The 22062-nt window shown below is 44.1% G+C and overlaps 1 protein-coding gene across 2 annotated transcripts in view; it reads left to right on the top strand.

The window, feature by feature from the left end:
• LOC133348441 (oxysterol-binding protein 1-like) overlaps window positions 1-22062 on the top strand; it is a 73316-nt gene that overhangs the window by 25044 nt on the left and 26210 nt on the right. The window contains exons 1-2 of one of the 2 annotated variants that reach the window (XM_061561248.1): window positions 5902-6044; window positions 16679-16929. In XM_061561248.1, the coding sequence (XP_061417232.1) occupies window positions 16921-16929 (9 nt within the window). In that variant the 5' untranslated portion in view covers window positions 5902-6044; window positions 16679-16920. Of the gene's footprint in view, window positions 1-5901; window positions 6045-16678; window positions 16930-22062 lie in introns of those variants that run through there. The other variant, XM_061561247.1, reaches the window with a different exon arrangement.

Raw genomic sequence — 22062 nt, 5'->3', positions numbered from 1 at the left:
CAATGTTTGTAATTATTAGTGGCAATAAAACACGACTCATTACCCATGCATCAAAAGCTCCAAATTGTTCCAAGATCCCCATAATGAATCAATTAATCTCTTAAAATGAAACCATTCAGAAAGTACTCTTTTGGCTAGCTTGTGATATTTATTCTGCCGTTCTTAATCACCTCTCAGTTCAGGAAGGCATCAGCCTTACGCTTGATTTGGAAACTGTGTTTGGGTAGTCGTTGTGGCTTGGGTTGGAGTTGACATAGACAGTACCTGTACCGGTATGTTGGACTGCGTAAATATGTTTGCTTTATAAACTTCCATAATTTTACAAACTTCCATACTTTGTTACGAGGGTGGTGACATGGCCGAGCCGGTAGTAAATTGGCCGCTCGTTGTATAATCCCGGTGGCCGCACTGATTATATAATTATTACTGTGTTGTGTGATAACCGTTATTTTACGCACCATCTGCTTAGCAGTGGACGTAAAAGATTCCCAAAATAATTAGCAAGAAAAGACCATTGTGTGCCAGCGTCAAGGTCCGAATTTGCCAAATTCGTGAATTACATCGCGAATTTCTCAATTGGGATCATACATCACAATCATCATCCCCTTCTGGCAGACTAATGTCCCAGGTAAACGCTTGCAAAGGAGACTATCCTGGTCTCTTGAGTTTTCACCTGGTTAAAAACAATAAACGTGAACTACATGGCATGTTCATTATGTCATGTGTGGTGGAAGATTGGCTGGCATGGATCATGTGGCACAAATGCTGGTGCTGATCTCTGCTATAAATTTCCACGCGATTAACCACTTCATTGAGCTATCATTTGTAGCCAGATTGCTTCTGAAAAAGAGCTACAGTAAATAGCTCAGTGGGCCTTACCTGGACAAATAAAAAATGTATATATTTTGTGATTTGCTTACCTTTCCTTTGCACGCTTATGTTTATGCATTTGTCGTTGTAACGTTCTGACCTGCCTCTACTTGGACTTCTGTGAAAAAGAACTTGAACATCTGAAAAAGAACATTATAGCTTGTAAGATTCCTCCAGATTAAATACATTTTCTGATTCTTATCTTTAACCACTTGGACCATGTTGCACTGGGTCATTAACCCTGATGTGGGCAGTCAGAAAAACTAAAATAAAATAACTTTGTCGGTTCCAAGGCGCCCACAAGGCCACGTGGGTGGGGGGGGGGGGCTGTGTGGCACAGTTTGGTGGCAGCTATCATAGAGTGCAGTCGTGTCGCTACAGTTCTCTGCGGTGAGTACAATCTCTTTAAAAACAACGGCGCTATGCCTCTCTAAATTAAAATAACGCCTAAGTCGACTCGGCCTCAAATGAGTTCCTGGTGTGGTGTGTAATCATCGCCACAAGGGAGACAAAGGCGGCCAGGCGTGATGCTGGCCACCTACCCCCTTGTGGGCCATGCCGGCCTTCATAGGTGCTTGCTAACAGCACTTGCTCCAACAGTCTGTTAAAGCTACACTGTGGATCTTTGTCTTTATGCGGATTCGTGCCACCATATTTAGTTTGGATTTTTTTACACCAGGCACACGTTTTTGGTAAGTCTTATTATCCAGAGAATACTGGAACGGAAATTTACTTGTTTTAAAATGTCTTTTGAAATGGAAAGCTATCAGCTGGAGCAGAGCCCAGTGCGAATTGAAGATTCCCTCCCAAAAATACATACCAATAAAAACCACATTAGTCTTGGCACAGTATTCAATTATTTTTACATTCCGCACGTTTTTTTCCTGCCATTCGTTCTGAGCGTCATTGAAAGCTAAGTTTTGGAAAGAATGTGTCCTGCACGATTCAATACTCAATATGTACCCATTTAAATTCAAGTCTTCTACCGGTCTACACCAATCTCCATACAGAATGCTTAGTACATTCTTTGGCACTCTTCTCTGTAAGATAGAGAGCCATCCCTTTCGCGACATATTCAATCACCTGTTGGGACGAAAGTAATGAGAGGGTCATTTGAAATCCGCGGGGTATCAATACAGGGACTCCTCTACTTATGAACATTCTACTTACGAACTTTCAGAGATACGAACAAACCTGTCCGTATGTCCAGTTGCCTGTTCAGACCGAGAAGTCAAGTCAACCGCAGCACAATAGATGGCGGTGGTGGCATCTACATCAGCAGAACATGAAGAACCAGTGGCAACTACATCTACAGGAGATTATACAATTTTTAAGGCCATTCCCCATGTTTAGTGTACGTGTCATACAACATGTTTGGTAGAGACAGGAGTCAAGTTGGACTTACGACCAAATCCACTTACGAACAGACCTCAAGAACCTAACTCGTTTGTCAGCAGGCCACGTGATACACCAGAGGGGGATCTCGGGGGGAAAGGTCACAGAAGGGGCACACCAAGAACCCGCTAATAGGTTCCAGAAAGGGGGCGTTGCCGGGGGCGGAGCCAGGCCACGCTGACGGTATAAGAAGGGCCTCTGTAGGAGACCTTGGGGCTGTTGTGTGGAGTGGGATCCCCGCCGTGCTGGTGAAATCTTCGTCACCGTTCTTCTCGTCGTCTTCACCATCCTTCTTGTTGTCGTCTCCATCCTCACCAGCTCGGGGCGTCACCAGTCAGGCAGCCTACCACCTGTCCTGACTGATGAGTAACTTCGCCGACATAAGTCGGACTAATTGTAAGAGTGTTAACCCCGATGGTGCTTGTTATTAAAGAAGTACCTCCAAACTCTTTAGTTCTTTCGGTAAAGTCACGTAGGTCGGTTTCCCTGATGACGGACGCTTGTGTTGCGTCCGAAACGTCGTGATTTGTTTTATTTTATTTACCAAAAGAACCAAAGAGTATGGATTCCTGCAGTCACGGAAGCTTCAAATCAAGTGCCTCCAAGTCTTATCGTCTTCGAGTTAGTCACTACACATGAATAATTATTAATCCTGCCCATACGTTAGGCACAGCAACAACACTGCCTTGTAAGCCATGGGCGCTGAAACACAGCAATGTACAAAAAAGCGTAACAAGGCACACGGTGTAAATAATAGGCTTGTGAACCGTCGCGGAAAAATGTTCGAGACTCAAATTTCTACAGCGCGGTTTATTTTACAAGCAGCAATTTGGGAATATGGCGCAAAGGTGAGCATGGATCGGTACAGTGCTACGGTGCTGTCTAATTAACAGCGCTGTCACCAGGGGAACAGATGGAGCCAAGATGTGTTTCAATCCAGCCCCAAGGTCTTATGCCAAGAATTTTACATCAAGAATTTTACATCACCCATTTTTATTCATGTTTTTTGGTGTATTTATACGTAATGCTGCCTATGTGTTCAAGTCAATTGAATATCCGTTTCCTCACTGAGGTAACTGGAAATGCGCGAAGAGACAAAATACGTTGAGAAACTTGTAATTTTTCCCCGCATGTAGGTTAGCAGATGCAGCGATGGAGGGGGTTGCGATCCAAAAATAGATGTCCGGATGAAAGGTTTGCTCCGTGCGGTGGAAATTGCCCGCGAATCAGAAATACTAGAAGCCTCGCGTTCGCCTCGTCTCTAATTTAAGACCTTTGTTTTGCGTCACGTTCAGTCAATCACCGATTATCGTCAAGTGAGTAATGTGTTTTTGCCGTACTAGATTTGTCACGGATTGTATATAGTTTTATTATCCTTTAAATATAATGGCGAAGCCATTAGGATGAGGATGCGTAAATGAAAAACGAATGACTGGGTGTAGAGCTGTTAATAGCACCTACACGCGAGCCGATTTCGTTGCTCCATCTCCTTGGGGAAAGGCCTTTCAGACGCGTATCATTCCTTGGCTGTCACTCCGTCCTTATTGTTGACTATCAACCATCGTCTCTTCTAGCTACGTGTCCTGCCCAAACCCAGTTACTTACGTGAACAGTTTGAATGATGTTATTAATCTGTGTGTGTTCCCTAATCCACGTGTTTGCTCTTTCTGTTACTCGGTGTAATGGCAAGCGTTGGTATTAGTCTGAGGCCAGGAACTTGTTTGATAGAGAAAAAAAAAACGTGCTTTGAAGAGGACACATTTTCAGCTGGTATTATTTTCCCATTGCCGTATTTTGATGTTTCTAAACATTCACAGCTATGTAGGATGTGGGGGGTACAGAGTCGGTATTCATATGCAGTTTGGATTGCCCTTCCGTTGCGTGCTTGAACTTAGCATTTTATTTGTTAATAACCGACCGTTTTCTTTTTGCGTGAAAACAAATGTGGAAATACTGGAATTCTCCAAGTCGGATAAAACGCAAAAAAAAAACCCCATCGTGATGCTGAGTAGGCAAGTGCTGCAGTATAATTGGGTTTTTGTTTTCCTTCCCATTGCTAGAACCATGCTGGCAGCACTCGTGAAGATCTGGGATTAATACGCTAGACTCCATTCACACGGACGTCATTCATTTTTATAAAAGGGTCTTTGTCGTGCCACTGTAACCTACCCATTTATTGCGTAAACTTTGTATTAATGTGATTCTTATTAATGTGTTTGGGTGTGTGACAGTGTGCGGATAAGTACGGGGTTTGCATTGCAATTCAAAGTCGCACTGTGTGACGATCTTCATGATATTTTCAATTTCATGTGCTTTACTGGTTGATATTGAGAGACTTCAATTATATTTTAACCCATAATGTTCTAGTGGCCTCTCACCAGTTTAATTTAGCAGGCCCACACCACACGAACAATTCAGCTAATGAATGCAAAGTAGCACTTGTTAACAATCGGCCATTGAAAAACAGGACTGCCTGCAAAATAGGTTAAATTGGTTAACGGTACATCACACACCTAAAGCTGATGATGCTATTAGGCCCTCGTGCGCTTCTAGATTGAAAACTAATTTCTTTAGAACAGTTGTTTTGTGTTTAGTTTGTTGTCCTTCCCCCGCACCTCCGATTGTCACGGTCGGCCACGTACGGTGCGAAAGAAGGTCGACACACTCATTCATTGGCGTTTTAGACCACAGGGTTTAATGCTAGCAAGGAAATGGATTTTATTTTCTTGAGATCTGGGAATAGTTTTTACATGTAACGCGTTCTGGACGAATTATTTCTTTCATCGATGCAATGGCTACATTATGAAGTTGTCCGACCGAATTTATGCCTGAAGCCCCCGCTGGCAAGCACAGAGATGAGGGATGGTTGTGTGTCTTAAGTCCTTGAAGGGCACTTTGATTCAATGGCCAATCCCGACCTGGTCGGCAGTGCTGTACATTGCTCTTTTCTCACATCTGTCAGTTGGAGAAATACTGTGGTGTACGCAGATGATGTATGAAAGCTTCAATTGGTGCTCGGAGAGGGGGGAGGGGGGTGGGTACTGATGCTGAAAAGTCAAAATGACAGTCATTCAGCAACGCATCCCCCCCCCCCCCACAAAATCTTCTGGCGCTCAGCCATTTGGTTATGTCAAAGTGCTGAAAAATATTCCCCCCACCCCATCGTGTTCTTATTTATTTTTACAATATTTATAGGTTGTTTTTGGATGGATGCTGCTTATACAGGAGCATACAATAACCATGTCTTTTTTTCCCTGTTTGTGGGCAAGTAGGGCATTTACAACGGATGTCCTTGAGCAGCCCTCTAAATAATTATCTAAATTATTCTCAAAAAATGCGGTCTCCGCTGATGGTACGGTGGCGGTTCGGTCGCCCTGCGTGTACAATACGACCTTTGCCCTGACGCGGAGCAATAGGGTATCGATTAAGGCTCTCCCTCCGAACGTTCGATCCCCCTCCTCCTCCTTCCTATCCACCCCGGTTCAAAAGCGCTAATGGTCGTCGGCGCTTCGAGCTCGCAACGTCACGGGAGAAGGGGGGCTAAGGCAGCGGTGCTTTTTAAGCGGACGGCGGTGGGGAGGAATTGCTGACAATGCTCGCTCGCCCGCCCGCCAGCCCACGCCCTCCACCACCACCAACCATCACCGCCGCTGCTGCTGTGTTCTCACTGCCGGAGCGATGCTACCCCCACAGTGCGTGTCGCCGGATCGCCGCTCGATCTCCCCGTAGCTGGATTTCAAATATCGGCGTCTTAGTCTCTCTGCGCGGACTGTGACCGAGTGAGTATCCGCCGCCCCCCCCCCCCTCGAAGGCTGCGGTAATTTTATGGCTTGGGCTGGGATTTGCGCTCCCAGTTCTCTCAATTACTTTCGTTTGCATGCCTGTCTTTGTGAGATGCGTAAGCGGCCGGAGTAGTAAGTGGCAGTTTCGCGAGGGTATTCATTAGTTATTTGATGCGCGGTTTCATTTAGGTAAAAAAAAAATGTGTGCGTGTATTGTTTGAGCACTTATTTATGGAGCCGTTAGAAATAATCGTCTATTCTTAGTTGTTCCATGTAATGTTGCGTTAACCTTGTTAATAATTAATGTGATCTGTGTCCGACATGCAAATTATTACGTACAGTATTGGCGTGTCTCGGTGAATTATTCGGCAGTCAAAACCCTCTGCGTGGAATTGTGGCATTTGCTAAATGAGTGTCAGAATTGTCACTTGCCAATACGGTACTGTACGTTGGCTTTGACTGTTGCCGTACGTGTGTGTGTGCGCGAATACATCGAAAACCGAATTCAGGTCGCAAAACCACCGAGCGCTTTTAATTCCTGTTGTTAATCCTGCAAGCTCTTTTTGTCGACGATAATCTGGGTACAACGTGCAAGCTCGAATGGGTAAAAGTCTCGTTTGGCCATTGTGGTGAAGCCGTGCGACTTTCATGATGTTTCGCTCCGTGTGTCGGTTTTGCATCCGTAGTTTGTAATTGGTTACAGTACAGGAACACGACACTTTGTGGAGTTGTATCACGTGCATCATCGTAATCTAGATTATTTTCATGTTTTGGTTTTGCATGGTTATTTTGAATCGCTACGTTGGGGTCACAATAACATTTTCATCTCACAAAGATTGAATATATATCCACTCGGAAAATAATTACGTAACCACATATTGCGAGACACTACACACGCGTTTTGGTGACTTCGCGTGAAAAAAAACTTACGTTTGGACAGCAACTGCAAGCATGTGAGTTGAAACCGCATCATGCTTTTAATTACTTACCAGATATTGTCGACAACTGTTTTTCCCGTATATCCGACGTTTTATATTTTCTCATTCCATTCATATTTATCCAAGCAGCTTCTGGTTGCTAGAATCTTAATCACCATGGTCAGTCTATGAGAGCATCTGCATGATTCCCACTGAACAGTGGCTGGGCATAACATTTTCTGAGCTCATGCATGTGAGACAGTGGCATTTATACTGGTAGGAACGAAGTGAACCAGCCTACAATAGATTATATCATCTGTCCGTCCGTCCGTCCGTCCGATGTCCGATTAGGTGTAGCAACATCGCCCCCTACTGCAAACACTTGGCAGGACCCTACAAAAACCTTTAGACTCAGTGAGGCTTTCCTGGCTAAACAAGTGTAACATTCCCTTATAATTCCCTGAGATAATTTTTAATTAAAACATTTAAATAAAAATTAACTCACAGCGGCCTAAAGCCTACAGCTAGGCCTAAAGCCTAGAACTAGGCCTCAAACTCTCCCTTCGTATCGTACCCCCGCCATTTCATTTTATTATAGCCATTCATTTGTTCGTTCCTACCAGCCCACCCCGCGGGGACCTGTTAAACGCTGAAGTACATTTATGTCTGACATCCTTTTAAGAAATGAACCCAGTAGATCCCTCAGGTCCTCCGGCACTGGTCTCTTAGTTGTGCCCAGGGCCAGGACGAAAACTTACGGGGAGGCAGTCTTTCGTTTCTACGGCCCTCGCCTTTGGAATGGCCCGCCGGAGGATCTCAGGGCATTAGAATCGGTGAATGTTTTTAAGCGACAACTTAAAACTTACCTTTTAGATTGGCTTTTAATTAGGATTCCCTGATTGTATGCCTATTATGCTTTTTTAAAATTATATTTTTAGATAATTATAATTTTACGTCTTTTTATGTATTAATCTTATTGTCGTTTCAATTGTGTCGGTCGCTTTTCATTTGTCTTGTGAAGCACTTTGAATCGCATTTATGCAGGAATTGTGCTTTATCAGTAAATATTTATTTGATATCATACATGTATGTTTGAACTTCTTTCGCACCGTACGTAGCCAACCATGGTATAATTGGAGGCGCTGATGACTGTGATGGAACGATGATGGATGAATATAACGAGGGTCATCGTTACCGCCTTCATCCGTCATCGTTGCCATCACCATTGTTGCCATCGTCGGTGGTCGATGATGATGATGTTGACGATGATGATAAGGATTACAATGATCGTTCACGGTCTCTACCACGAAGACTCCTAGCCGAGGAGATTGGGAATGGTGCAGGAGATGCACGGTGTCCTATACTGACTCGAAGGTGTGCAGTACGAGAAGATCTTTCAGGTGAAGTAGTACCAATACGGTATTTCAACATTTTCAGGATGATTAAGACTATGGTGAAGATGATTCACGAATATGATGAAGACGACGGTGACGTTGATGAAGACCATTATGTACGAAGATGAAGGGACGATTGACGGTGTTGACGATGGATGAAGATGGTTGATCAAGATTACGCATGAAAGCCGACGGGTGATGATGAGAATGGATGAAGATGGAAACCATGAAGATTTAAAGACGAAGATGATGGCGGATGATGTTTGACAATGCTGAGGATGGCATTGCCTTACCTGCCTTCTCCAGTTATTGCTGCTATTGCTGTAGCCCAAGAGGTACAGCATCCCGCACGACATGGTGATACAAGCTTCCTGCTCTTTCCCAACGATTGTAGATACCATGCATGCCACACTACCTGGTAATACATGCATGCTGTTATTCCCAACTATCGTAGATGATGACATGCATGGTACGCTGTATCATCCAATCATTCCATTCTATTATCTATGATATTCACAGTGAATAGTGGCTGAAAAGAGTAGTTCCATCACATGTAATTATCAGTCGGTGCTTAATTTATGTCGGAAAAAGTTTGGAACGCTGTTTCTGTATTTATTTAAATCCATTTTGTCTCGTCTTGCCCTTAATTTTATATATACATATTAAAAAAACCTGTTCAATAGGATTATAGGAATATAGAGTTCAATAATATCGGATTTTTATGGATAAATATACCTGGTACACTCGTGGTAGTGCCTTCCACTGATAATGGCAACTCCCAAGGCGGCCTAGCATCGTTCCAGAAAATATCGCGTGCGGAATTAAGCCCTGCTCACAGTTAACCAGGGTGCAACGTCTGCCCTGTTTCCATTTAGAATCTGTCTCCATCCTCCTTCTCGCTCGTACACCAGGAAACACGGTTTTTTCTCGTCCCATTTGTTGTTAGCCGGGATCTCCTACAAAAATGACTTTCGCCGGGAGGAATTTGAGATATGCGATGAACGACTGTCACATAGCCCCAGGGCAAATTTTCTGGCAGATATAACAGTCCGTTCATGCTACGTCACGAGGTGAAGGCGTTTTTTGTTGGGTAAGAGGAATTGGCTTGGAAAAATATAATCAGCCCTTCCTGCGGACGTGTAATCATATTTCATTAACTCTAAACTGATGGGTTTACTGTTCATTACTGTGGTGTTTAGCAAAGCGGCGGCAGCAGCAGCAGAGTGACACGCAATCTCTTCACGGTTCGCCCGTCGTGACATCGGCTCGTTTTCAAGTGTGTTGATGTGTTTTGACCGTTGTACTTGCAAGATGTTAAGATGCGATGGAAAATAATTTAGAACAGTCTCGTAATTTTCATTTCAAATATAAGGAGGCTCCTCCTTGTATGCGCGTGGTATCCGTCTGTAGAAATTGCTATCCAATTACAAATTGTATGAATTTTGACTCGTTTTCACCGTCTCGCTTGCATAAAAATATTTTAATACAATTATTTCGTGATATTTTATCGTATTATTTCCCTGTCTCCTCGTTTAGGCAGTTTGTTTACCTCATTGGCAGAAATGTAACATGAGCATATATTTTTAATGACTAACTAAGCCAGTCTTCTTTGCTAATTTTCGCTGAAAAGACAACAATCCGTGTGAGGGCCGCCACACATTTGAAACCATTGGGGTTTGACAGCAGCGCGATGATGATGGGCGTTTTCGCTTTTTGTGTTTTGTCGGGGGCCGCACATAAAGGCCATCAGGGCCCACCAGTGGCACGGAGGCCTCGCAATCAAGAACACTGAACTAAAGCATGCGGAAAGCACCTGATTCAATCTGATTTCAGCAGCTAAGCCAGTTTGTGCCTGGACAGCGCTTCGACTGGTTGTACACCACGCACAGAGGGGCTGCTGTAGGCTGCTGCGGTTGTATGTGGTGGACAGCAAAGGGCAAGCACAGTGATATCCATTGTTGTACTGTACTTCTGACACAAGATACGTAGATCTGTGTCAGCCGGATCGCAGCCTGTTTAGCTGCTACTGCATAAAAAAAGATACGATACGTTTTTATAATATCATAATTCACCAAAGGACAACATCAACCTAACTCCAAGATTTTGAGATGGTGATCTCACATATCTATGCTCCCTGCCTTCACCAATCCACACTGACTAGCGTAGTTAAGTATGCTAAACTTAGCCCCAAAACCCACACGGCTTAGGGAGGCCCGCATCCAGCAGCAAATTGATAAATGGGCTCTACCATGTTCTTTAAGGACTTTGCACATGCAATTGCAGCGCATTTTGATGTGCGGTAACTGAGCCGAGTTGATCAGAATATTTATACTGGAGGGATCCGATTAGCTATATAGTTCTCTCTCACAGATGTCCAGGAGAAGCAGGTCAGAATGTTACAAAAATAAACAACATAAAAACACGATAGAAGTGCAAAGTATAGGAAAGGTAAGAAAATCACTGAAAAAAAAGTATTTTTGAAAGTATTTCTTATCTTACGAGGTCAAGCCGACTGAGCTATTTAGCTTATTTTCAGAAGCGGCCTGGTGACAAATGATAGCTCAACAAAAGTGGCTTATCATTTGGAAATGTATCGCAGAAAAATAATCTAAACACATGATACCCTTGAAAAGGCCTTGATCCAGCAGTGGATTGGTCATGGCCGGCTGATATTGATGACACTGATATGATAAATTAACTCTTCTGTAGGGAAAAGAAACACAATATGCGAGCAGTGGTTATCTGGACATCTGCGAGATTAACTGGGCATCTGCGATAAAGAGCTTCATAGCTTGTTGGATTTCTCCAGGATAAATAAAGATGCTAAAAGATGAATATCCTTTTATCCTACTTATATTAAGTGCTAACCTTTACATTCATCTTTAGAATGTGTTTGGACAATCGTAATCGTTATGCATCATTAAGTGTGTGTACTGTGCTTGGAGGCAATTTTTTTAATGGGCACTTAAATAAGATATGATGCAATGGCCTGTTTACGTTTTATTAGCCATTCAGGAAATACAAAAATAAATACTCACGTTTCCAATTAACTATGAACGTTTATGAAATCACATGATTCAAATCTTAGACACCTTTTTAAAGTCCTGGCAATACAGATTGTATGTATGACGAGTGTCAAGGATGGTTGATTTTTATGTTTTCATTAAAGGAAGATGCAGCCCATAAATACATCGTCATCTGCTAGGTGTGTGCGTCACCAAATCGGTACAATTTTATTTGGCACCTGGCATACGTTTGGGGTGCTTCTTACTTAACGGAGTATCTTATAACCCGGACAATACAGCAACTCTTGTAGATATTTATCTAGGCCGTGTGTCCTTGTTTAAACACGAATTTGAAGCTTTATTCATGAGAAACCAGACTTGTCAAGTCACATTCTGTGTGTGGTGAGTGATTATCTGAACCAGCCCTTGGCCCTTTCCTAGTGTACAAGCACAATTAACAAAACACTCGCGACTAACTTGGTGAGATTTTGAATCCCTCCGTACGTTGCATTACCATGTCTCTTTAGTGTGAATGAAGTGATGACACTGAACCTGACCTCAAATTTAAAGTCTTATTTTAACAAACCTTCATATTTTTGTCTGACAGTTTGGAACGCATCGTCCCAGCGTACGCCTGCAGGGTAATCGCTGCCGCGAAGGTTTTCACGGTTGTGCTGTGTGTTGTTCAGCGCGATGTCCGACGTTTCACACCACGTGCCGGGAGCTTCTTCAGTTGCTGAAGAAGAGTCTCCAGGCACGTGGAGTGGGACGTCGGGCATCATGCAGTGAACAACACCCAGTCCAACTGGGAAGCCCATTGGAGAGAAGTTCATTGCCGCTTGGAATTTTGGGGCTTGTCTTCCTTTAAGACAACAGCTGTGCGTCGCGTAGAGGGTCAAGGCCTTAGTTTTCTACAGTAGTTCGTGCCCTGCACTATAAATCCGGTGACCTGCGTTCAATTCCCGGCCACATCTCGCAACGGTAGCGAGTGATGTCTGAACCGGCCCTTGTCCTTTCCTCTTCACCAACCTGTGCTGACAAGTGTGGTGAAGTGTGGTTTAAACAACAGCCACAGCTTCTGTGACGTGGCAGAGGCCCTTACCAAGCAGTGGATTGACAAAGGGCTTTATGTTCCCGTTATTTAGGGCGCCATGGTGGCGAGATGTTGACTACCTCGCCTGGTGTACAAGAAGTGGTGGGTTTGTTCCCGAACCTGATGCTTGCTGTATATTTGGAGTTTGCATGGTCTCCCCGTGGTCGTGTGGATTTTTCTCCGTGCCCTCCGGTTTTTCCCTCCACATTTAGAATCGACGTGCGTTTCGAGTATTTGGTCTGCTCCAAATTTCCATGCGATAAGCCGCTTCGTTGAGCTCTCATTTGTGGCACAGGTCGCTTCTGAAGTGCGCCTTACCTGATAAAATGAAGACAAATGTTTAGTTTGTCGTTTATTTGGGTGTGTACGTTGAAAGCATGATGCACGTCGAGATGACTGCGGTGCATTGTTGCCTTGCGTTATGAATAAAACAAGGATTATTACGACTGTAACCACTTAATTGTATTTCTCTTTTAGAAATGCGAAAGGGGGAAAGCTACCTGTAAAGGGTGACCTGAGAGGGAAAAAACAAATAGTAATTTGAAATGTATTTTTAAACAGTACTTCGAACTCATTGCAGTCATATTATACCGATGTCACTGGAAATATCACTGCACATTTTTTTCAGTGAACGATACGTCACGCTTGTAATTGTCTTCGCAACTTACACACGTAGCCATCAGACTCTTGTTAAACGTTAAAGTTTGGTGGTTTCAGAATGATCAGACTGTGCGTGTGTATACACACACTGCGTGTATATTTTGTCATCTTCACTGATTTCAGTTGGCATGACCCAACTGTATGAACCCCCCATCCTTCTCCTCCAAGCACTTAGTATGCTCCTCCGGGCCAATTCCCAGGACGCTTACGTCAATGGTTCCGACTTTGCTGGGCTTTTTTTTATTTGGTATCCTGCCAACAAGGGGACATATTTCAGCCGGACGCATTGAGCAAGAATCGTCCCTCTTGCCATGCGATAAAAGGACGATAGTTTAAAAGCACCGCGCTTGCGGTCAGCAAGTATACAATGACGAGCTGCGTTGAACCGTTTAATTCCTACAAAGGGTTTCCTTTTTATCAAGGAGATAATGTGTACGATACGCCACATAATTGGGCTATTACTACATTATCAGTGTTTGTGTTTCCTCGCCCACCCCCGTGCTTTAACTATACCCAGGACACATGAATTACAGTACACCACTGGGTCTGACACATTGCTGTTTTATTTAAACGTCACGGAAAATTTGACATCTAACCGAGTAATTCAGAATCTTCATTTAGACTGGAGAAATCCGATGGGCTATGAAGCTCTTTTTCACATGTCCAGATGAAACGCAGCCGAAAGGATGTCCACTGAGCATGCGGATTGGTGAGGTGGGTTCTTGTGTTGATGCCGGTCAGATCATTCCATCGCAGGATCGTGATAGGTGGCAGCGATTTGGTGGAGGCCTTCATCGATTCATCCAGCAGTGGATTGACCATGGCTCATGATATTAATGATGAACAATTTAGTGTGAGATCTGCTGCAGTGGAACATTGTGACTTTTGGAAGTTTTGGATAACAATTCATCCAAGTTCAACAATCTGATTCAAGAATGTATGTCCTATGAGCCGTTGCATGAAATGTCACGTATTATACAACGTCCCTTTCAAGCCACTGTTTTTAATGACGAATGTGTCGAGTTTTACGTTAATCATATTTTTCTGGAAATGTTTCACCATCTCGAATGTATTACGGTATTTCCAGTTTTCATCTTTTACTGCAGTTTGTCTGCTCCATTTTCATGCCCATGATTAAAGCTCCCGCAATGCGCCTGATCTCATGAGATCTCGTGAGCCCAAGCAATGTTGAGCCTCGATGGTGTTTGGATGGGTGACCGCCACGCACATACAGGTTGTGTCGCCAGACCTGTGGTGGGCAGCGGAGGAGAGCGGTGCAGCAATATCCATCCTTGTGCTTAGACTTCGATGCTCCCATACCTACGCTGCCTACCTTCACCAACCCGCACTGACCAGCGTGGTTAGCTACGGTCAAATAACCGCCCCCCACGCCGAACCCACACAGCACGGGGAGGACCACTTCCAGCAGACACAAGGCTGTTGTACAAAAACATATTTATAGATGTATGTTGAACTTCTTTCGCATCGTACGTAGCCAGCCGTGCTAATCAAAGTCATAGGATTGCAGTGCGTGTAACTGTAAATATAATTTGCAAATGCTGTAAGTAACTTTACAAGCACGATTCAATTGACGATTTGTGAACTTAAGGAATTATTTTGTTATATGAAGCGATATATTGCAAGCTAATAACAAAGAATACATTCGATTTCTCTTTGGCCCTTTGGCCAGATTGATTATGCACGGACGTCCACGCTGTTGTGACCTCCTGACACATTGTAAGTGTCCACTTGCCCTTGTGGCGATGAACTATTTTTTTTCTCTCTCATTTGGAGCACTTTTTTTCCTCCCTTGTTTTGTGGGTGCCTTTCAAGTCAGGGGTGACATTGGCTGCCGCTTAATCACTGTCTTAATTAGCGGCGGTGTTTAATTTGATGGCGACTGGCAATCGCATGTTATTTCCAAAGTTTTGTGAAATGATGCGCGCGATATCCTCCATGGGGTCTGACCTGGCTTCAAACGAAGAACTTCCCTTGGCTCGGTGATGTTCGGTAACCCGCTCGAAAACGAATGCTACGAGTGAGAAGAACGTGCCTTTTGCGATGGCAGGGCGATGCATGTCATTTTCGATGAGACGCTTTGCCAAAGTTTTCAAATTACCGACTCATTCTGATTTAAGCGAAGAAAGAGAGGGTAGCTCACGCTTGACTGCTGCGTTTTGATTAATGTAAACCGTCACGTGTCTCGACCAAAGAAAAAAACAAGACGGTTTTTAAGTTCCCGGACTTAGCAGTGGACAACTCGCCGCTAAAGGGTCCGTTGTTGGCTCGTGCAGTCAGGCGACCATCGGTATCACCGCATTTATTCTGAACATCCCAATTGAAAATGTGCACCGTTGTCTCTGTAAGGTAGGAATTTTTCTTTGGTGAAATGGAATTTTAGCATAGTGCAGTGTAAGTAAATGTATTTCAGCTTTAACTGTGGTTTTCCTTGCTTTTGCCAACAAAAACACCCACCCACACGCCGTATGAGTATTACATGTGTAGAGGTGATACGCGCTGGGATTAGAGATCGTATGCCAGCGCGTAATGATTGGCTGTGTAGGTGGTGACGCGCGCTGACGGTGGAGGATCAGGGGTCAGCGCGGGGTCGTGGGTTACGGGGTACTGATTGGCTGTGGGCCGGTGACGTGCTTAGAGGGAGTGATCGGGTGGCAGCGCGGTGTGATTGGTGGAGGAGTGTTAACACGCGCTGGGGAAAACGGATCGTAGAGAGAGTGCGTCGTGATTGGTTCATTAAGGAGCGATGCTCACGTTGACGTACGCATCAGCTCCGTCTCTCGTGAGCAGGGGCTATAAAAGGGGATGCACACAGGCGTGAGGGCAGTGTGTAACCAGCGAAGAATGAAGACGGGGATGAAGACCTAGGGCCCTGCGGTACCTAGTCCCGCTGTCCTAACGGGACCGGGACTCTGTGTAACCCAGAGGCGAGTGTAGTGTGTGTAGCCAGAGGCATAAGGTCTACACGAGCCGAATGCAGTGTGTGTAGCCAGGGACATAGGGTCTACACGAGTCGAGTGTATTGTGTAGCCAGAGGCATAGGGTCTACACGAGTGAAGGGTATCGTGTGTAGCCAGAGGCCTAGAGTTTACACGAGAGTAGTGGAGTGTGAAGTCGGAAGAAAGGAGACTACACGTTGTATTTTGACACGTAAAGATTTAATAAAAAGTGTGTTCCCGTCAAGAAGTTCCTGCCGTCAATTCCCATACTTCACATGGATGGAATTGTGCATATATATCCTCGTGTACATGCCACTTTTAGCATTAACGGTTCGGGTTGAGCAGCAGCTCAAGGGCTCCTCTGTCCAGGCCAGCATCAAGCCACTTTGAGATTTGGCTCCACGCCTACCGAGTCCCCGATCAAACAATGTGTCTGATTTGTGAAATGTGTGTGCACTGAATCGGGTTTATTATTACCATCAGAGCTGCTTTAAAACTGATCTGCTGTAAATATGAATTCCAAGAAACTCGGAGCGAAACAGCATTTTTTGAGAACAAATGGGACCTACTATAAATAGATAAAAAGTGATTTCTGTTTTTCACAGATGACTCGGACGATGAGAAGTCAGGCGCACAGGCTGACAAGACAGAACTGCAGACCACGCTCCGCTCGCTGTCCTCCAAACTCGAGGATCTGAGCACGTGCAACGACCTGATCGGCAAGCACGGAGCCGCCCTCCAGCGCTCGCTCAACGACCTGGAAACCCTCAAGCTGCCGCCCGAGGGCAGCGAGAAGCTCAAGGCCGTCAATGAGCGTGCCACCCTCTTCCGCATCACCTCCAATGCTATGATCAATGTGAGTGTGGTATAGCGGGCTGAGGGAGCACATTTTGTGCAACTCTTGCGTGGCCTTTCCGCTGTTTTGTGCAGCAAAAAAATAATCTTCTTGTCCGCGAGGGGTTACGTTTTTGAAAGCGCTCGCGAATGCAGAATTCGAGAATGCGGAAAAACCTTGTTCAACGGGGAAGAATGGGGTTGTTTTCCTGGTATGAGTGAACATAGTTGGTTGGGGGGAAGGGGGAATGATAAATGTTGAAAAAAAATTACTACAATAAGTAAACAACAAATTATAAAGAAGAATTGTAGCTTTTTTTTTGCCTTTGATGAATTGACGAGGATGGAGGTGGTGGTGAGCAATTTAGGAGAGCGACTCAGGAGATGCAGGTGTTTGACAACAACGCATCTCCCCGGTATCGGAGATTTGGCACTACTACTACTACGTACGCTCGCGAATGCTGCAGTCCGGCGGCTCGCTAATAGGCAATTAGTATGCATTTAGTAACTCGCGAATATGCGAAACTCGCCAAATCCAGAACTCGCGCATATAGAGGGTTTACTGTGCCGTACAGCGCTCTGGACGTGTTTTCGGTTCGTACCGCGTGCTGTTCGGCACGACGCCCAACGTTTGGCTCCACAGGTTGCTGAGGGCTTCTTTAGTTCTTCTTCCTCAGTTCCTCAAGAAACTCCCAGCGCGTGCAGCGAAACGTCACACGTAGTGCCGAAGAACACGTGGGAACAACCCAAAAATGCATCGGAGACCCGCGTACATTTGCCCAACTTGTCTTTGAAAGTGGCCGGAATTTAATACCAGTATTGCGAAGGAGCGTACAAATGTGTGACAACTCATATTCTTAGTTTTTTTCGGTAATGTCACGTAGGTAAAAAATGTAAATTAATAAAAGTAAAATAAAAATAAAATAAAAATCACGACGTTTCGGAGGCAACACAAGCTTCTGTCTTCAAGGTGGAACAGTCACAGCACGATAGCTGTATCAAGTGAGAGAAATTCCAAGCAACCCGTATTTTTATATATACTGGTTGGAATGTTACATAAACACAAACGAATGACTTGTGTGGCTGCACGACAACTGTCGTAATGATATATTTATTCTTAGTTGTCTGACAGTTTTCAACATCAAGTCTAAATTACGGGTGTGTGTTCATCGTCTTTGCCAACTTACGCCGACTCACCAGCGTTGGTGAATTGTGATCTGGCAACCACCGTGACCGACAGTGGTGGTGGGAGGGCCTTGGTCCAGCAGTGGATGGGCAAGCGCTCTACGTGAATATTACACTTGTTTACATTTAAATTTGAATTAACTTATGCATCACAAAGTGTTATACAGATTCATGTATGCCCTATTAACAGTAAAACTTGTATAATCATGACCCAAAACCATTCATTGCCTGTCATCGGTCAAGCTATTTTTATTCATCTATAAGCAGAACTCTTATAGTAATTATAAAAATATGTTTCAGTCCGTCAGCCTATTGGCTTTTCCAGGACAGTATTATCCAGCAGCAGTCCTTTAAGCAAGCAATCTCTGGACCGAAGTTTCGACCTTCAGGATTGCATCGGCAGCAAGTCGGGCTAGTAAAACAAAAGCTGGCGTGTCACCAGATGTAATTGGCAAGACCAACTAAACAATAGGGGGGGGGGGGGCCTCGGTTTTATGAAAACATTTTATGATTTTGTATACTTTACTGACATTATCAAACTGGCGAGTGGTGTTGTTGTTCTGCTTCTCAGTTGAACGGCCTGACAAAACGAGCTTCCCCAGGCACATTCAACGCACCCACCAACCCAAGTGCATCCGTTAACACTGCCCGCTTTGGACAGTGGGCCGTTTGTAGAGAGGACAGTGAGATTGCATCTCTTTGTAACACTTTTTGGCTTTCGTTCCGATTTTCTTTGTCAGCTTCCATTCATTTTGATGCACACTTAATAGCTGGCAAAAAGGTTCACAATTAAAAACGTGCTTTCTGCGGGCACGTTGGAATGCCGCTTGAGCTTTCCAAATGCACTCTATCCTGCTCTTGTTCGTTCGTTTATGTGACCAGATTTGGGAAGAGTAGGCCAAAATACTGTCCGGAGGGGCCCGTCTAAACAAGTAAAGCAGCGCTGCACAGCTGCCTTTTACTCGAAGTGTGTCTCTGGTGGCTGTGTTTTGTCTAACTCAGCTCGTCAGATTCCTCCAGTAAAATTAAAGATTCTGTTAGTGCAGCGGACACCATGATGGCAAATCGCAAATGTTTCTCGGTGAACTGTAGTTCTTTGGCTTGTAATTGCACCAAATCATCTTCTTGGTTCTTTCGGTAAAGTCACGTAGAAGGGAAGTAATAAAACAATAAAAATAAAACATAATAAAATTAAATAATTCTCACGACGTTTTGGCTACAACGCAAGCAGCCGTCTTATTTTATTTTTATTATTTTATTACTTCCCTTCTACGTGACTTTACCGAAAGAACCAAGAAGATGAATCCCTGCAGTCACGAAAGCTTTACATCGAAATTTGCACCAAATCATGTTTTGGAGGAAAACATTTATGTTGAACATTAGTTTTAATGTGGCATGATTTCAATCCTTTAGCAACAAAATTTTGGGTCAACTAAAGAAGAAAAGAATAAAGACATGTTGTGAGTGTTACAGGATTTGCTCGGCAATTTTAAAAATTAATCACGTCTATTAGTTTTAATTACACACCCACAGTGACATTTTGTGACATTAGCACGCGGATCTAATAAATTGATAAACCATGAGTTGACATTCTTGTGGTTGTTAAATTTGACAAGTGTACACCTTGTGATAAATTGCCATTGTATTTAAAGCAGATTATTTTGTTACAGTTTCATAAAATTCACTGCTTGACGATTCCAAAATTCACGACGTCAAGTTAAAGGTGCAACCCTGAAATTGCTTGTTCATGCCATTGCTCACGGAAGGGCCTCCACTAGAGGGAGCTCTAAGAGAGGCCTCGCTGAATATTTGGCCTACTCTTCCACACTAGCCAGACTTTATTATGACGTGTATTTTTGTTTGTTTAATGTAGTTGGGGTGTAAATGTACTAATTACTAATCGTGGCATCAGCGCTGCATCAGCTGATAGTATGCTTATTATACCTTTTAATATTATTTGGGTCTTTCGGTAAAGCCACATAGATAGAAAAAATAATAATAACAATATCACGACGTTTCGATCGCAACACAAGCAATCGTCATCAGGTGAAAAAGAGGGGGAAAGCTGCTGAGGCAGGCTGTTTATAAAGGTTTAGAGATGGGCAGGGCAGCTAATGTTAATGTGGGAGAGGTCTCCGTTAGTAACGTCCTTACAATGATTGCTCAGTTTGTACCCATCTTCTCGGTTGAAATTGTGTCTGTGTTTTAATATCTGGATGGCTTCATGAACGAATCTTTGCTGATAGCCAGTGGGTTTGCAGAGTACCTTCGTCTTGGCAAAATCAATTTTGTGTGTGCCCACCGCATTAAAACAATGATCAGCCACGGCCGAGGTATTGGTCTTACCGTGTTTCAGATCTGCCTTATGTTCACGAACACGGTCTGAGACATGTCGCTTAGTTTCCCCAATGTAACTGCTGCCGCAGACACAGCTTAGTTTGTAGGCACCGGGGTATTGCATGTCAGGGATCACATCCTTCACAGATGGGATCAAATCACAAATTTTATGTACTGTGTTGAATCGTACCTGGATCTTGTGTTTGCTCATGATTTTGGAAATATTTTTGGTGACCCCTGCGATGTATGGCAAGGTGATGGTTTGATTGTGACCTCAGATGGTGCTTTACCAATGGTTGGGGTGATAGCTTTACGGATTGTGTAGTCTGAATATCCATTCTTCTTGAGGGCTTGGTGTACGTGCTGTAGTTCACTGGCGAGGTGGTGATGGTCGGTTATACAACGAGCTCTATGGTGTAGAGTTTTGATGAGGGAATTCTTCTGGGATGGATGGTGGTGGGAATCAGGTTTTACGTAGGCATCCGTATGGGTGGCTTTCCTGTAGACAGTGTCCCATTTGAGCCATCAGGTCTCTTTTGGATTAAAACATCCAAGAATGGTAACTTGCCATCCTTTTCCACCTCCATGGTGAATTTGATGGCTGGGTGTATGGAATTGATGTGGTTGAGGAATTGGTTCAGAGCTGGTCGTCCATGTGGCCAGATGACGAACGTGTCATCTACGTACCTCTTCCACAAGGAAGGACGTAGGGTGGATGCCTGGATGGCATCTGTCTCAAATTTCTCCATGAAAACATTGGCGACAACTGGAGATGAGGGAGAACCCATTGGGGTACCTTCAACTTGTTTGAAGGTACCCCAATGGCTTTACCGAAAGACCCAAAGAATATGAATTCCTGCAGTCAAGATTTATTCCTTTTAATATTGTGTTGTAGAGTGCCTCCCACCAAAAACAGCAGATTGCTTTGAGTAATTTTAAACAGTTATGAGGGCAGTTCGTGTGCAGATGCTAGATGGCCCATTGCATCGCAGGACTGTGAGAGATGGCGATGACTTGAGGAGGCAGGGGATGAATCGTGGATGCCGACTGTGATGATGATGAAGATGATGATAAGAAAGCAAAAATGCTTGCCCATGCTCCCATTCTGCTATTGTATATACCAAAAAGCTCTTAGAACATTCCACATACCATTGAACATCAACACTAAGAACAACACAGAGAGCACACTGTCTAATGGGGTGGTAATATGTCTCGGGGGAAGATCCAGTGGCACTGTTGAATAATACCAGGTGGTACGTGTTTGAAATCATATGTTGAGCATGGAGCGTTGTTTGACTTGTTTCATGAGCCAGTTGTTCTGGAAAACATCCGATTGCCAATTCAACTACATCATTACCACAGCGTTTTATTTGCATTGTGCGTTTCATCATTCTTGCCTGCCCCTTTAATTCATGTATTTTTTTTCCTTTTGACCCAAATCATCCAGGATGTGCGCCTGATCTCACCAGATCCCAAAAGCTAAGCAAGGTTGAACCTACTTTGCAGTTGGTTGAGCGGCCTAAGGAATGCCCAGTGGGTGTAGAATATGCTGCAGCTAGAGCACTTACATCTATAAAGGGTTGCGATTCAACTCTTGAATAATGTGTCCCCCCCCCCCCTCCCTTCATATAGT

This window comes from Lethenteron reissneri, chromosome 27 (genome assembly GCF_015708825.2).
Source record: "Lethenteron reissneri isolate LAM-NWPU_2019-01 chromosome 27, ASM1570882v1, whole genome shotgun sequence".
NCBI lineage: Eukaryota > Metazoa > Chordata > Hyperoartia > Petromyzontiformes > Petromyzontidae > Lethenteron > Lethenteron reissneri.
This window is presented reverse-complemented; position numbering and strand designations above follow the sequence as displayed.